The 16,378-nt window shown below is 46.6% G+C and overlaps 2 protein-coding genes across 8 annotated transcripts in view; one reads left to right on the forward strand and one right to left on the reverse strand.

Annotated features, from left to right (window-relative positions):
* Positions 1-5,027, forward strand: part of LOC109641673 (SH3 and multiple ankyrin repeat domains protein 2-like) — a 118,863-nt gene extending 113,836 nt beyond the window's left edge. For all 5 annotated transcript variants that reach the window (XM_069527651.1, XM_069527660.1, XM_069527662.1 and 2 more), the window contains one exon: positions 1-5,027. This exon is cut by the window's left edge and continues 1,108 nt beyond it. The gene's annotated coding sequence lies outside the window, so the exon portion shown is untranslated.
* Positions 5,028-7,152: 2,125 nt separating this feature from the next.
* Positions 7,153-16,147, reverse strand: cttn (cortactin). Of its 3 annotated transcripts, none has more exons than XM_069527778.1 (16): positions 15,989-16,147; positions 14,463-14,571; positions 14,298-14,371; positions 14,076-14,205; positions 13,386-13,496; positions 13,132-13,186; positions 12,762-12,872; positions 12,378-12,488; positions 11,392-11,502; positions 10,673-10,780; positions 9,876-9,931; positions 9,727-9,796; positions 9,382-9,629; positions 9,164-9,290; positions 8,974-9,042; positions 7,153-8,845 (listed from the first exon to the last, which is right to left on the reverse strand). In XM_069527778.1, the coding sequence occupies exons 2-16, from the start codon at positions 14,544-14,546 to the stop codon at positions 8,706-8,708; spliced, it is 1,605 nt and encodes a 534-aa protein (XP_069383879.1). In that variant the 5' UTR covers positions 14,547-14,571; positions 15,989-16,147; the 3' UTR covers positions 7,153-8,705. The 3 variants fall into 3 exon arrangements, with proteins under 3 accessions (XP_069383879.1, XP_069383889.1, XP_069383885.1); XM_069527788.1 differs by lacking the exon at positions 15,989-16,147 and adding an exon at positions 14,674-14,715; XM_069527784.1 differs by lacking the exon at positions 10,673-10,780.
* Positions 16,148-16,378: the final 231 nt, after the last annotated feature.

The raw sequence follows: 16,378 nt of genomic DNA on the forward strand, positions 1-16,378 counted from the left end.
GTAGAGAAAATTTGAGATAGACTCCATTTTTTTTGCTTTTCACCTGTTTGTGTCAAAGTTAAAACATTAGTTGAAACAAATACTAAAGCATATCTTGTCCACGCACGCACACACACACACACACACACACACACACACACACACACACACACACACACTGTTGCTGTAATGGCTGTGGAAGCTCGGTGGTCACCAGAGGAGACGCTCTGCTGCAGCCCCTCCTCAGTTTAATTCAAGGAAAACTGAGACGAGGACACGAGGAACACGATGGACGGACACAGCGTTGGAGGGACTGGTGTTGCTGCCGAAGGTGTTGTCGTCCTCTCCTGGATTTGTGTTTGTGTGTGTGTGTGTTTTCTATTTCCACGGATCTGCTCTATAAGCCAGTCGAGGGAAACTAGAGCTGTTCTTTCCTTTTGTACTTGATTCTTCCATCTCACCATCAGCAGGTCAACATGTGGCCCCTCAGCCAAGCTAACGTCTCAGACGCTGCGCCAGTACGAGATAGAAGTGGAGGTATTCCAGAGGAATGGAATCTCTAAAGGAACATTTTGGGATGTACACCTATTTACTTTTCTACCCAGAGTTAGATGAGAAGATCAATATCATGCTCCCAGAGAAACTGAAAGAGGAAAACCTCATTTCAAAACCCAGTGAGAGTAAAATAAGATTTTACTCCTAAAAACGAAACAGTGAAGAGATGAAAGCATCAGATGGATGATGGGACTTTAACCTTCCTGACATTTATATGTCAAATAAACAAAGAAGCCATATTTTAACGGCTAGGACCATGACGAGGGGAAAACATCTCTGAGACTTCGAGAATAAAGTCATAATAAAGAAGAATAAAGTTGTAGTTTTAGGCTGGGTATCAAAAATGTTCTTATTTTACTTTATTCTTGTCATTTTACTCGTAGGTTTCCACCAAAGTCTGACTTTATTTACGTCATATTACAACTACACTCAGTTGCTACTTTATTCAAGTAATATTTCTAGTTTCCCCCTTTATCCTTGATCGTCTCAATTATGACTGTATTCTTATAAAATTATAACTTTATTAATACTACTACCAGTTTCTTCTCAATCACTACTTTATTCTTTCAACATTACAACTGAATTCTCATAAATTACAAGTTTTTCTATTAAAATGACGAGTTAACTCTCAGTTATGACTTTATTCTCGTAACATTTTACAACCTTTCGTAATTTCCACGTCATGTTTTCTACTTGTTAACTGGTCCCGTGTTCAATGATCTCGTCATGTCACGACTTCTTCTGCTTCGATGTATGTTAACCTTAATGTAAAGTGAGGTTCGCTCATCAACATAGCTTAGCTAGCATGAAGGTGCAGTCAATTTGATTAATTAAATTTTAATTCATCTTATGTCTCATCTCTTCATCACTGAGCTGGTCCCAGTCTTCATGCTAAGCTAAGCTAATAGCTTCCTGGCTTTAGTTTCATGTTACGTGTAAACACGCAGATGTTCATACATGTAACGTTCGTTCTCATGTTCTTGATCTTCTCAGCAAAAAGTGAAATGGCTCATTTCTCAAAATGTCAAACTGTTAAAGGTCGGCACATTTACATTGAACTTAAATTCAGTGTTTTTTGATTTTCAACAATTTTGAATATTACACGTTGTAGACAAAGAGCTGAAACTCAAGTTCAACCAGAAGAAGCTCATATTTTACCTAAAGTTTTAGATAAAGCTAAACGACTTTAGCTAAATGACTACCTGAACATTTTGTACATTGTTCTTCGCATTAGCATTAAGCTAACATGGGCTCGAATCCCCAAATCCCAAAAGGAGCCAAACAGGAAATAGCTGTGATCTGAAAACATAGAGTCAACAGGAAAGAGACAGAAACAGGCTGCAGCGATTTGTTCTCGAGAAGAGCGACGCGCTAACGAAGCTGCTGCCCCGACACAACGCTTCTTTAAAGATTAATAGATTAATCAAAGATTAATAATCTTTTTCTTATAAATGCATTTATCCAAACTTTTTAGAGCGACTTCAGCCAGACGACATAAAACTGCACTGAGATCTCAGAGCAGACGGAGAATCTGCAACTTCAGGGTTTAATAATCACAAGTTCACTTAAGTCAACGTGACTTCGCCTGCCCACGAACCGCTGAGCAAGAAACGAGAACAACCCGACAACTGCGGCAGATCAGCGAGACTCTGTCAGATTAGAGATGAAAAACATTTGGGATCTGTTGCAGACGAGTCTCGTGTTCTTGTCCAGATTTCCAGTTTCACACATGGGTCCAATTTTAAAAGTGAATCAGAAGTTAGAAAGTTTGGAATGTTTGTGTTTGCGATTTCAGGCTGGTCAGAAGTAGAAGTTGAGTTTGTGTTGAAATGTGTAAATAAGAGTGTTTAACGGAAATAAAATGTCTATTTGATTCTATGTATAGATCTATTTAAAGGTTTAGATTAATGGAAAATAATCTATGAAGGTTCATCGATAACTGCCAGAGCTGACGTGGCGACCGAAGCAAACCTGGTGGGATTCTCCCCAACATCCTGCAGAGGATGCTCACTGCCCCCCCAACACCTGCACCTCCCTGTTGTCGCTCCACAGAGACAAAGAGCTCCCGTTTTATCTCTCGAGACTCACACCTCACATGTGGTCTGACACACCCTCCAACATCTGGAGGTACACACAGTATACATATATGTACACAAATATATGTATATATATATCTAGATATATAGATATGTATATGTGTGTATATATAATCGCTTTAGAACAAGTTGACCCTTGTTTGGTTTCATATCAAACTCTGCAGCTTCATGTAGGTGCAGCTTTCTGAGGAGACAAATGAAACATACACAAGCTCTGTGTTCTGTGAACATTAGCCGTATGGAGGCCGGCGCGGGACGATCCCGTTCCTGTTTGAACGTTATTTTACAGCGACGTGTCGGAGGGGGTAGAAAAGCACAGTATTTTTAAAGATTTGTATAGAGTTCTATGAAATTTTATAGAGGTTATCTGAACAAAATTGCCAAAAACAGAAATACTATATAGATTTTAAAAAATGTGGATATTATTATTATTATTAGACTTATTGGTTATGTAAGAAGCAATATTTATTCTGACTGAATCTCATTGGTTGTGTTTTATTTTCTCATTTTAAAGTTACATATCATGATGCAATCACTTGTCAGTGTTTATATGAGGTAGATGCGTGTCGACTGCGGTCGTGAGATATTCTGCCCAATCGAGTGATAACAAAAACCGTGTGCGCTGTCTACAGACGACCGCCTGACTCCAGAGAGTGTTTCAAAAACTACTGATGAAAACAAGCTGTAACTTTTGGAACACATACATGTGCAGTTCGTCTTGGTCGGAAACATTAAAGACTCTATAAATATGTAAACAAACATGAATCTATCCAAACGATTGGCTGTCGACTCCCTCACGTGGATCAACGGGTCGCCATTGGTTTTCTATGTGGAGCTGTGTAGGTGTAGTAGAATCTTTACAGAGCGTCACGGCGGTGTGATGCCGTGTTTACGACACGCATGGCTCACTAACCCACTTCCACCCCCCCCCCTCTCAAAAAACACTGATCCCACCTTTAGCATTGTCCAACATTTGGGTTACTGTATATTTATTTTCTGAGTTGATTTATTTTTTTCATGAATAGATTTTATTCTTTGATTAAGTCTTCATTAGAGGCTAAGATGTTCTCAGTAATTTGTGCAAAGATTTGTGTTCATGTTTTCTATGTTGCTGTAATTTTGTGCTAATGAATCATCATAGAGTCGACTAATTACTGAAATGAAAAGAGAGAGAATTTTCCTGTAACTTCACTCTTCCTTCCCCCTTGAACCCTCAAGACTTCTTGTATGGCAACCAAAATTCACTGTAAGAAATAAATATAATATTGCACTAGTGTCGTGTCCTGGCATGTTCAGTTTGAAGCTGTGCAGTAGATTCACATTAGAATAGAACAGTTTATTTTTCTGTCTTGTATATTATTATTCATGTTATTTGGAGGACCTTGATCAGGACTTTGATCAGGACTTTGATCAGGTCTTTTTGTCTCAAATTTGTTGCTGCATGAAAACTCAGGTTGAAAATCCTGCGGTGTGAACCCGACTTCGAACGTCAGTGTTTAATACACTTTGAAAAAAATGAGATTGTTGACAAATTGTGACTCGTGATCTTCAGCTCTCACAAAACGTTTGTCGCTTTCCCATCTCGAGTTTGATGGTTTCAAACTAAATCGTGAGCCAGTTAAGGTGGAAGGCCACACCTCCTACTATGAGCGCGCCTGTGATGGCCCCCAGGCAGAAGGTGATGATGTTTGACCTCTGACATTCCCTTGAGAACAACATGATCCGAGACTGGATGCAATCAGCCATGGCGGCCTCTTTCAGTGGGTTCTTCAGGTCTATTTCTATGTTCATGTACGGTCCAAACTTTGACCGCATCTCTTTGTGAATTGCCTCAGCCAATTGGATGTTGGACACCCTGGGGACAAAATCCTGCGGGAGTCCGGAGAGGACGAGGTCGGCCAGATGCCGCACCTGTGGGACCAATGCCTCATCGGGGCAGTATCCCATGGCGTTACAGCTCTTCAACACCTCAATGATCACTGTGGCAACATACGTCTGGTTGCGCCTGGTTGTCTCCTTGAACATTCTTTCATTGGGGCCAACCATCTTCCTGTCGTCTGCTGTACGAACTAACTCTGACTCTGACTCTGACTCTGACTGTGTGTGAGCGCCTGTAATCAGAAGCTGTGAACGTAAAGGCAGTCATTAAAGATTGATAGGCAAGTTGCACCTTTGATGTTCAAAGACATTTGGGAATGAAGTATTCTATGTATATATATATATAGAATAAAGATACACACATACATTCTGTATATATATATATTAGGATGCCTATCATCCTACAATGACTCCCTTTAATATGTACTCCCTATAAACCTATAATCTCAAATTCAAATGATAAAATTCAAAGATTTACGATTTGTGATTATTGAAAAATAATAAAAGTGAAAATGTGAAGACTGAAATTCAGTGGCAAAAACACAAAAACATAATTTTAATGTAAACAAATTCAGTAATAGAAATTCAAAGGCTTTAAAATTTCCAACTGATGAGACTGATTTACTTTTGTATCCTTCATCATTATTGTGCTGCAATTTCCTTTCTTGGGGCATTTTCCTTCTCGATTTGTTTATCCTGTCATAAAAGTTATTATTAAAATCATTAGCAATTTTTACAGGTGTTGTTAAATATGTTCCTTCCACTTCAAGATCTGTTTGGACCTTACTTAACATCCCTGGGTCCAAAGCAGGTAACCGCTAATCCACGCTGTCCACTGAAAGAGTTGGATCGACTGCTGTGTCGGACTAAAAATGCAACCACACCAGCAGCCTGTCCGTACACTCGCCATTTTACTGATAGCTCTTAGGAGAACAGCCAACCCAGAGAAGCGTACCAGAGAGTGCGTACAGCGGACGTTCAGCAGGGCTGTGACTACCGGGTATAAACCTAGGAGCTCCCGGCCTCCACACCAATCATCCTGGGCTCGTAAAGAGCCATGGGTGTAAAGCAGGCTACAGGATTCACAATCTCTGGTGACTCCAAACAGCCATAAAGGCGACAAGCATTTCATCCTCGTCTTTTGGCTAGAGATGCGCCCCAGAGGTTCAGGACCTCAGGGCGGTGCTGCCCAGGGGTGGGGAGATGTCGGCCGAATTTCATTCCCAGCTACACCTCGACAGCTGGGAAGAAACCGTGTCACACCCGTGGGTGCTACAGTATTGAAGGGGTACAGCATTCAGGTTCGGCGATGCCCCCCCCATTCTCTTGGGTCCGCATGACGATTCTTGAAGATTCTTGCCTTCATCGAACGATTTCGTTGCAGCCGGCACCTAGAATTTATCAATTTTCAGAGGCTGCTGGGGATGATTTCAGCTGCAGCAGCCGTGAAACTTCGAGTGACAGGTACATGTCTCCAAGCTTTATGCCCACGGGGGGAACCGGGCGCTCCTGCTCCAAGGAGTCCCCCTCGGGAACATTCCATCGAGGAGGACAGTGGTGACGACAGAGGCTTCCCTCACAGGGTGGGGAGCAGTCCGAGAAGGAAGGATGGGGCGCGGTTCATGGATACCTCCTTGGGGTGGCGAACACATCAAGGTACTAAAGTTGAGAGTGGTTCACGGTGCTCTGTAGGCTCTCCTTCGCTCCATCCAGAGCAGGCGTGTATCATATAATTAACCAGGGAGGCGCAAAGTCCCCGCATTGCCTCCAGGTGGCGCAGATTGGCTGCACTCAAGTCAATCTTCATCCCAGGGATTGTAAATCGAGAACTAGACCTCCTGTCCAGGACAGGTCCCCCCCAGGAGAGTGGAGGCTTCATCCAGAAGTAGTATCCCTATAATGGACTTGGTTCGGCACGACGCAGAGCGATCTGTGTCAGCAGAGACAATCCACTGCAGGACGACCAACAGGGCGTCCGGTACCAATTAAGGTTTACACTATTTCAATTTCCTTCTTCCTGAGACAGTTTGTAGGACAGTACATAGTATATAGATAGTGGGACACACCTACCTGCCAAACTATTGGCTGTGGAACTGGTTCTGTGGCACTTCCTTCATTGTCTGGAGGGTCACCATGTGTTAGTCCGGCCGACACCACAGCGGTGGTATATCATCAGGCGAAGGGGACACTGAGAGCGACTCATGGGGGTTATGAATTTGAGAGGCAATTCGTTTTACGCAGAGTGGACGTTTCATCCAGATCTGATAAAGATGATTTGGTAGAATACGGCCGAGCGGAGCTGGACGCTGCTCAGTGCCACGTTTCTCTCTGGTCACGATCACACAGCTCCACGTTAGCACAGTGGCCCAGGGTTCTGCTTCATGCTCTTCCTAACAACAGGTTTCATGTTTAGGTAACAAAAACAATAAATGAACATCAACTAACTTTGGAAAAACGTTACAAATTTCTAAATAATTTTTTTGCAAGTCAACGTTCTGCCAAATGACTCACGATTGTGAACTCGATATTTCAAGAACGCCTTGAGGGGAATTTCTTCTGATTTGGTAGAAATATTAATTTGGACAAACGGATGAACTCTTCAGTGGTCAAAAGTCAAAAAGGGTTAAAAACGAATCCGAACAACTTTTTCTTTCATAGTTTATTTTATTGAAACTAAAAAAAAAAGAACAAGCAGGTAATGAAGTGACTCAAGCAAACAGAGGTACAGATAAAAATAATGCACTTTTATTATAAAACCCCAAAGATGAAATCAATGAAAGCACGCACACGTTTAAGCTACACTTCTGCAGACGAGTCGTCTGTCAGAGTAATTAGTGTTGAAGGCCGCTTCCCTAACGACGGCCTGATGTTTCCTGCAGGTCGTCTCTGCTGAGGCAAACACTGATCATATCATCATCTGAAGTCACACACACAAACACACGTCTTCTCTCTGTACATGATTCTAAACATCAGTAATCAACCTGTAGAATTTATGAAGATGATTCAAATAATACTCGGAACTATGGTGCTTCTGTTTCGCTTGTCTGCCAACAACTGTGACATCAGTGAAGGAGGAAGCCTCATTATTGATCAAACATATTCAAACTGATTCACACGACAGGAAGCTCTAAAAAAAAAAAAAAAAAGTCAATAAATCAGCAAGTGCAGCTTCAACCTGGAGGGAAATTTAAACTCCTGTGCAACGCAGCAAATTGTTCTCAGACAGACAGTCATCAGTGTTTTGGTCCACAGTCGATGCACTGGACAGAATATAAGCATCAATATACAGAATAATCCAGAGTGGAGGTGCTGCTGCTTGTTTACATTAAAGTTACTGAACGACGACCGGACGCGTTCCGCTGTCGTCACTCTGGTCTTTGGTGAGACTCAAAATTCCTTTTAAAGCCGAGTTCACGCCGCATGAATTTCAAATTCAGCAGATCACAGAGCAGCTCACACTGCGACCTGCTGTCGGTCCGAGTTCACACGACTGACTGACGACGGGGGGGGGGGGGGGGGGGGGGGTCCACAAACACAACGACAACACAGGTGAGAAGAGACGCGGTGAGACCGACCGATGTAAAGACGAGAGCGAGCAGCTCAGGACCAAACTAACGAGCCCAAACCTGCAGCTGTCTGTGTTTCACCTGAAAACAGACACGTGCAGCGTAATTCACAGGCACCTCAGCTTCAGCCCATCCTGCGCCCTGATTGGCTGGAGTTGTCCAAGACTCGTGTTAAACTCGTGTAGCATGAACACGGCTTTACGCGAAGAATCGACGACACCTGATCAAAACCTTGTGAAGCTCAACACTGAAAAAAAAAAAATCTCAACCTACAAAACGCAGCTGAGGCCGAGACAGGAAGTAAATGTTTGCTGGAGGAAGCAGCCGAAGCTTCTCCAGAGTTTTTGAAGCCAGATTTCTAGATATTCTCGTAGCGTCGCTCTAACATGACTCTTCCTCCTCGTCTGCTGCACAGAGCGACATGAAGTGATCTGAACGTGGGACAGACATGGGGGGGGGGGGGGTAAACGGAAGGCGGACAGGAGACCTGAGGACGTCTCACGCAGCGTCAAAGCATCAGATGATGTGAACAGAGGAAACTTTGAAAAGAAGGGAAATAAAAAAGAAAACAGGGATTTTAAATCTTCCTCTTTTCCTGCAGGAGGAGACGGGTGATCTCGTCGAGGAGGGGTCATCCCTGCCGAACCTCCACGTAGTTGGCTGGGAAAAGGCCGTAGGCGCCTCTGCACACGCCCCTCCACCAGCCCTCGTCGATCATCTCGATGTTGGTGATGATGTCGTCCGGGTCGAAGGAGATCTCGTCCTCGCCAGCTGAAATAAGAAAAGAGTGATTGGCGTCGAGACAGCTGCTCCAGATGTGCGGACCCAAAATGATTGAACTCTTTAGAAGATTCAGTGACACTTCTGTAGAAATCAGAGCAGCGTGATAAATGTCCCACCTGCTTGATAATCGTACAGAGCGACCGCTGTCACCCCGAGGTCCTCGCCGTACTCGTACTGCTGCGCGTCTGCAGGAGAACAGAAGTCAGTTACCACATCACAAACCTGCAGGAACCAGATGAGCGATGAATCTCTCGTGCATCTTACTCGTGTGTTTCTAAATCAACTGAAACGTCATGAGAGCTTTACCTGCCGGTGTGGTCTCTTCAGGAGTCTGGTACAGCGCCTCCTGCTGGTCGTACTGACTCTGTGGCTCTGCCTCGTACAGCTGCTCTCCGTTCTCCTCGACTGCTTCTGAGGAAGCTTCTCCTGTGACCTAACGAGACGTATGAAAACACGACGGGGTCAAACAGACAGAGCAGCTGAGTGTTCGCTCGCGTCGCTCTGGAGGAGGAGTCATGACTCACGTGTTGTGCCGGTGCTGCTGTGGGCTGGACGGGAGGGGTGGGGCTGGGGGTGGGGCTGGGACTCGCAGCAGGCGCAGGAGAGGGTGCTTTGGGCGTCTCTTGGATTTTACGGCGTGCCTCCTCCTGCTCCTGCTTCTCCTTGGCCTGACGCCGCGCTCGCTCCTCCTCCGCCCTCTTCCTGTCCTCCTCCTCCTTCTGCTTGGCGATGTTCTCGAAGCGGGCCTTGATGCTTCCTGTGCTGCTGCCGACTGAGCGGCGAGGCGAGTTGGAGAAAGAAGAGAAGAAGTGATGACGACGTCACAACATGTTGCTGAACGTTGTTAAACACAGCGGATCAAAGCTCACCGGCCTCCACGGGTTTGGTTTTCTGATAAGATGATGTCGGCTTCTCCACGTCCTCAAACGTCCCCGCGCTCTGTCCACCAGAGAGATAAAGACATGAGACGGAGCCCTGTACACACGTACACACATACACACACACACACACACTTTACCTTATCCATCCGGTCGTTCTGGACACCAAACTTCCCTCCAAACCCTTTGGAGTAATCTGGAGACAGAGGAGACAAGCGGAGGTGAGTCTCTGTCTCTCGTTACAGGTTCAACCACAGTCGGCTCCATCAGAACCGTTTCTCCAGCTCAGACCAAAAACAACCACCGACTAGTTTGATGTATTAAACTTCAACTCTTCAGCGTCCTTCACACTCTAAGTTAGAAACGTGGCGTCGGTGTGAAACCCTCTCTGGTCTGCGAGAGTTCAGAGGAAGTCGACTGTGGTGTTTTCGCAGGAAACAGCTGGAATCAGACAACAGGCCGACGAGCTCATGCAAAACCTGCGGACGAGGGACGAAATAAAAAGGTGACGCAGACAGAGGGACAGACAGGAGGATCTCAACAGACAGTCGGGGTCAAGCAGCCATCTTGACTCAGAGAGATCAGCCGTGTCTCCGAGGGGTCGCAGCTGGAAGCTGAAATGCACCGTGGCCAAGTGACGTCATGCACAAGCAGACAAACAGCGTCTCAGCGGGGGGGGGGGGGGGGTCTGGTTATCATTTGTAAACACAGGATCTTCACGATCTGTGTTTAGAAAAGATGACCACTCAAACCTCGACACTCAGATACTTTGGCTGTAATCAGATTTTTGTGTGAGTGCGTCTGAGGAAGAGAAGCGTCCGACACTTCAGAGAAAACAGCTGCTGGGAAGACGGTGCCAGAGCAGAAGCGTGAGGCCGAGAGGAGGGGAGGGGAGGGGGGGGGGTCTTTCTGAAACGGGAGGGGGGAGGGTCTGTGCCTTTCTGGGACTCGTGCTTGGCCAGGCTCTCCTTGTGCTCATAGCCGAGGGCACACTGGTCCCGGCTCTCCTCTACCCCATAGTGCCCTCCAAACCCACGCTTATAGTCTGCAACACAACACACACACACAACAACACACAGTGCAGACACACACATGTTCAGAGACAAACACAGACAGTGACACACGAGGCCGAGGACACGTTGTTGGTGACGTGACGGAGACACGTTAAAGTCTCAAGTCTTTGTTCAGAGGAGATCAAAGCTCCGCTCGTCTCGTCTCTGTGAGAGTTTCAGACTCGCTGATATAAATCTGAGCTCTGGTTCCACTTCCTCTTTCTGAGCCGCCGCCTTCTCTTTTTTTTTTTTCTGAACCGCAGATTGAGGAAGTCGTCGACCTCTGAACGACCAAATCCACAAACCACAGATGGAACCACATCAGAGCTGAAGAGCCGAGCTGAGAGGGAACAACACGAGCGAATCTCAGCCGCTCGTTCAAAGTTCCACGTGAAGAGTTCGATTTTAACGTGAGCGGACAATCGGGTTAAAAATGTAGAAATGTGAGCGATCGCAGCAGCTCCGTCCGGATCTTAACGTTAGAAATGAGCACTCATATTAATATCCACTCATATGAATCAGCTGACATCCGATAAACAAACCACTGATCAGTGAGAACGTTCCAGCAGCTCGTCTCTGAAAACACATGAAATCACATCTGTACCTTTCTGCGACTCGTGCAGCTGAAGTTTCTCCTGATGGTCCCATCCCAGAGCAGATTTATCCTGTCTGTCTGTCTGAACTCCAAACTTTCCCCCGAAGCCTTTCACATAGTCTGCGAGAACACACGACACACAAAGAAGAACACAACGGCACATCAACGTCCTGCTTCTGACGTCACCGCCCAAAGTTTGTGTGGTTTTATTTTGGAAGGATAGTTTTTGTTGCGTCCTGTTGGTTTTCGGAGAGGCGGAGACCTCTGAGGGGACGAGTCAGTTTCACACGTTGGCGTTCGTGAGAGGAAGTAGAGACGCAGCCGTCTTTATATAAAGTCTGTTGTATAGTTTGATTGAACGCCCTCTAGTGGCTGAAAATGACATGTGTTGATAATAATTCTTTAGAAACCTGAAAGAAACGTAATCACTGATACGAACCCTCGTTAAACGAGATACTGAGCACTGACCTGAGACCAGCTGGTTTATCAGCAGCCTCAGTGTTGGTGAATTAGTTTTGAACCTTTCAGCTCAAAGTGACGAGCACAGATTTCTCCTGTGGTTTGTTTCACACAGGGCGGGAACACGTGTCCTCGTTATCGGAGCGTGTAACCACTCAGCTCGCAGCACATGTGCAAACACAGCATGTGGAGGGCTCCTGAGGTCACCTTCAACGACTGCCACGTATATAAACATCAAGGCCGTGCAGGTGCGTCGAGTCCGGACTCTCAGGAACTCACTAATGAAGCTACCGATGAAACGTGCAGCATCGCAGGAGCTGGGGATCGAACCACCAACCAAAGGGCCGCTCTAACAGAGCCACCCTGTGCTCATGTGTTGTTTTATTTTAAGTTGTTTTTGAGCTGGAAACTAAATTATATGACGGTTCTTATACATTCATTTGGTTTTAATAACTTTTTCTACATTTGTGTTGACAGAAATGAAAAGTTAGGACCCGTCCTCTGACACCAGGTCGGATTAAACGGGTGACACCGACCTTTCTGCGACTCGTGCCTCTCCGTTTTGCCCTGGTACTCGAAGCCCTCGGCGCATTTGTCCACCTTGTCGGTCTCAACACCGAACTTGCCTCCGAAGCCCTTCGTGTAGTCTGAAGGAGCAGAAGCAAAAGTTAAGAAAAGTTAAACTCCCAGGAAATCGTTTGTATAAATGTTTCTACTCGTGCAGCAAGTTGGTCTGAGGTGAACTGTCTTCATCACACAAACTAGGAGCCTCTGATGTCAGAGGAATGTTTGGGAGCTGAACAGACACAGGCTGAGGAATGAAGAAGATCTGTCAGGACCTGCGTGAAGCCGCGCTCGCTCTCAGGCCGACGTGTCAGAGGCTGTTAGTGTGAATCCATCAGACACAAGTGGAGACAAACCTTTCTGGGACTCGTGTTTCTCAGTCTTTCCCTGGTAATCGAAGCCCACTGCGCTCTGGTCCACTCGGTCTGCCTGCACGCCGTATCGCCCCCCAAACCCGGTGGTGTAGTCTGCACAGGAGAGCAGGGAGGGGTCAAAGGTCAGGGTGAAACAGATGGAGCAGACAGTGGTCGTCTCCATCAATACTCAATGAAAACACGTGAAACACGATCACTGATAAATGTGAGTGACGGGAAACGTGTCTGTGAAGTTTACACAGTTAACGAAAGCTGCCCGACACGTAAAGGACGTAAAGACGCGGCTGTATATTCCTGGAGTTTATCCACCGTCACTAAAACGTCTCAGCTGAACAACAGGCAGCAACATCACCTTTCTGAGAAGCGTGTTTCTCCGTCTTCCCGGCGTACTCGAACCCGACAGCAGACTGGAACCAGACACAGAAGAAACAGTTTGTATGTTTTGTCCCAGTTTTCATGTCAGTTTGACTGTTTAAAGCTTTGAAACTGGTTTGACGTTAGCACATGCAAACAAAGTCTGTCTGTTAACATTCAGATACTGAGCGCAGCAGTTTGCAGGCTCGGCTCTGTGCGCTCCGCTGTGCGCTGGACAGAAACAGGAAGTACCTGGTCCACGCGGTCCGCTTGAACTCCAAACTTTCCTCCAAAGCCCTTGGACGTGTCCGTCTGGGAGCAGTGCTTGGACAACTTGCTTTGGTAGTCGTGACCCACAGCGGACTGTCGGAACGAAGGACACGAAGAAATTCACATTATTTCTCATGTGTGATAAAAAAAATTTTAAAAAAAGAGCAGGAAACAGCCAGAGGTTTGAGGTGGTGACGTCTGACTGAGGATGCTCAGTGTGTGTGTGTGTGTGTGAACAGTGCTCAGTCATCACATTCACAGTGCAATGACCACACAACCCAGAGAGAGAGAGAGAGAGAGAGAGAGAGAGAGAGAGAGAGAGAGAGAGAGAGAGAGAGAGAGAGAGAGAGAGAGAGAGAGAGAGAGAGAGAGCTGAGTGTGAAACGTTATTTCAAACTGACTCTTAAAAACTAGATTTAAACCTGGAAAAGAAAAAAGTAGCTGAAGATGTGATGGTTCATCGAATCCTCAAAGTGAAGAACAGACGGTTCGTTCAGACTAAAGCAGAAACGTTAGATCACAAATCACTGATCTGTGATTTAGTTACAAACATCAGTGACTGAGCGATGGAGGAGACAGAAGAAGAAGAAGAGGAGCAGAGACCCTGACTCTTCATCAACGCAGCGATACATATGGAACAAAATAAATACTGAAGTCTAATCTCATCCTAACCTTGTCCATGCGATCCTGCTGCACTCCAAACTTGCCCCCGTATCCGTGCGAGGCCCTGGGCATGGTGTCCAGCTCCTTCTGCTTCAGGCTGGTGTGTTCCGTGGACACCGTCTCACGCAGCCGGTGGATACTAAACCCAGAGACACAGAGACGAGACTCGTGACGGGGCTTTCAACAATGCGTGAAGCCGCAACGGAGGGGAAAGATTTTAGTCTTCCTCACTCGATGTGCTCCTGATGTCCTGAACCGGCCACCGTCTTGGCGCCCCAGCGCTGCTCCTTCTCCGACACGTCATTCTAGACAACGGGGGAGAGAAGCGGCGATGAGGAGGGAGAAGGATGAAAAGAGGAGGATTCAAATTCAACTGAGGAGGTCGAGCACAGAAACCTCAAAGTCAGGGTCCGTCTCCCAGTCTTCCCCTCCGTCATCCACCGCCACATTGACCGACTGTCCAGCTGATGCCTTCCACATCTTCGGTGAGGCTCCGTCACAACAACTGAAACAGAGAGAGGACACCGTTCACAGGCGGACGGACCGAGCTCAACCACGGGATCCTGACGAGCAGCTGCTTTTATTTAACGTCTCAATCATTTTACACCTCGACCCTGACAGATGTTACAGACGTGACCTTGAGTAACCTCTGCGTGTTCGGTCCGACCTGTTCGTCTGCAGCAGGATGACACAGAAAGTTCATTGATTGATTTCTGAGAGACTCAGATCTGGATGAACAGAATCAGCTGCAGTTCGAGAACAGATCTGCGAGTGTTTTCAGCTCAGGACCAAAAAACACCTGTGGTTCAGATTCAGGATGTTATTAAAATGTTTTCTCTGATTTCAAATCGATCAGATTCAATAAAACAGATTTTACACAAACAGAGATGAAGAATGAAGTCGTGTAACGAGTAACGATGAGGTTTGTCAATATAGAGTGAGGAGGGAGTTTTCTAATCAATCCACGATAACGAGTCAACGATAACGAATCAATAATCAACGATAATGAATAAACGATAACGACGATAACGAATCGATGATCCACCATCATGATCGGGACAGAAATCTGGATCCAGAGTTTAATGTGGTTTCTAATGGAGACAGACGGTTCTTGGTGTATTAGTTGAATCTGCTGCACATTAGTTGGAGAACTTCTTCCAGGACTTTAAAAGAATCTTCAGCTCGGAGCTGAAGCTGAGACACGAACAGTGACTCAGTGTTCTGGTTCTGGATCTTCTCCAGACTTCGGATCTCGAGGTGAAAACAAGAAGCTTCCTGTCTGACGCGGGTTCCTGACTCGATGTTCTCCAGCATCTGGGTTGAATCAGGAGACGTGTCCCCCGGAGCAGCCCCCTCCGGACCGGGCCCAGCCCCCTCCGGACCGGGCCCAGCCCGAACCTGTGTGCCGGGGACATGTGTCCGGAGAACCGCACCCATCCGCTGCACACACCGGGCCCAGGAGGGAGAGGAGGCCGACAGGAGCGAGGGAGGTCCGGGTAACGGGCAGCAGCTGCTCCCGGTGCAGAGTCATCTCTCCGGTTAATGTCGGACCGGACGAACCGGGTCCGGTTCCGAAACTGTCACGTGACGTGTGAATCATTTCACCAGAACCTGAACGTCTCCGTCCTGCGGAGGCTTCTGCTCCAGGGTCGAACCCGAACCCGCCTCTCAGGCTCCGGACCCGGGACCAGCACCTCGGTGACGGTGCAGTCAGAACCGGAGGACTCGACGCTCGGTGACGTTTTGATAAAACACGGTTACCGAGGTTTTTTTTTTTTTACCGAAATCACGGCTGCGGTCACTTCCTGTCCCGGATCCCAGCGGTGAGCTAACAGGCTAATGCTAACACGCCTCCCGCTGGAGCAACCGGCGGAAACCGGAGCCGCCGTGTGACGTCGCGTCCCCGGGGGTCAGATACTCACCGTCCACGTCGACTGAAGCTCCGGTCGGAGGGCTCGGTGAGTCTCTGCTGGGTCCCCGGTGTCCACGCTCCGCTCCCGGCTCCGGTTTCAGCTGAGGACCAACGACGAGTCCGTCCGGAACACTTCCGGCTCTCCCAGAATCCAGCCCTGACGTCACAGGGTGGGCGGGGACAGGGAAACATTTTCCTGAAACTTTAATTTAATTAAAAACTTATTTTAAATTAAATTAAACAGATGATTAATGATTGATGCAATATAATCACCGGGGTTTTATTTATAATTGTATTAAATTAAATAAAATAAAAACAGAAGTTATCACTTATCTCAGTTTCCAGGAATAAAACAAACCTGAGGTCTGGTAACTTCTTCTTTTCTGTTTTTTACTCAGAC

This window comes from Paralichthys olivaceus, chromosome 1 (assembly GCF_024713975.1).
Source record: "Paralichthys olivaceus isolate ysfri-2021 chromosome 1, ASM2471397v2, whole genome shotgun sequence".
Lineage (NCBI taxonomy): Eukaryota > Metazoa > Chordata > Actinopteri > Pleuronectiformes > Paralichthyidae > Paralichthys > Paralichthys olivaceus.

What these genes read in the sequence shown, in the direction of transcription:
- cttn (XM_069527778.1), bottom strand. Translation starts at nt 14,546, where the DNA reads ATGTGGAAGGCATCAGCTGGACAGTCGGTCAATGTGGCGGTGGATGAC. An exon ending in AGACGGACCCTGACTTTGAG is followed by an intron (nt 14,372 to 14,462) that starts GTTTCTGTGCTC and finishes CCCGTTGTCTAG; the next exon opens with AATGACGTGTCGGAGAAGGA. An exon ending in CAGCAGCACCGGCACAACAC is followed by an intron (nt 9,291 to 9,381) that starts GTGAGTCATGAC and finishes ACGTCTCGTTAG; the next exon opens with GTCACAGGAGAAGCTTCCTC.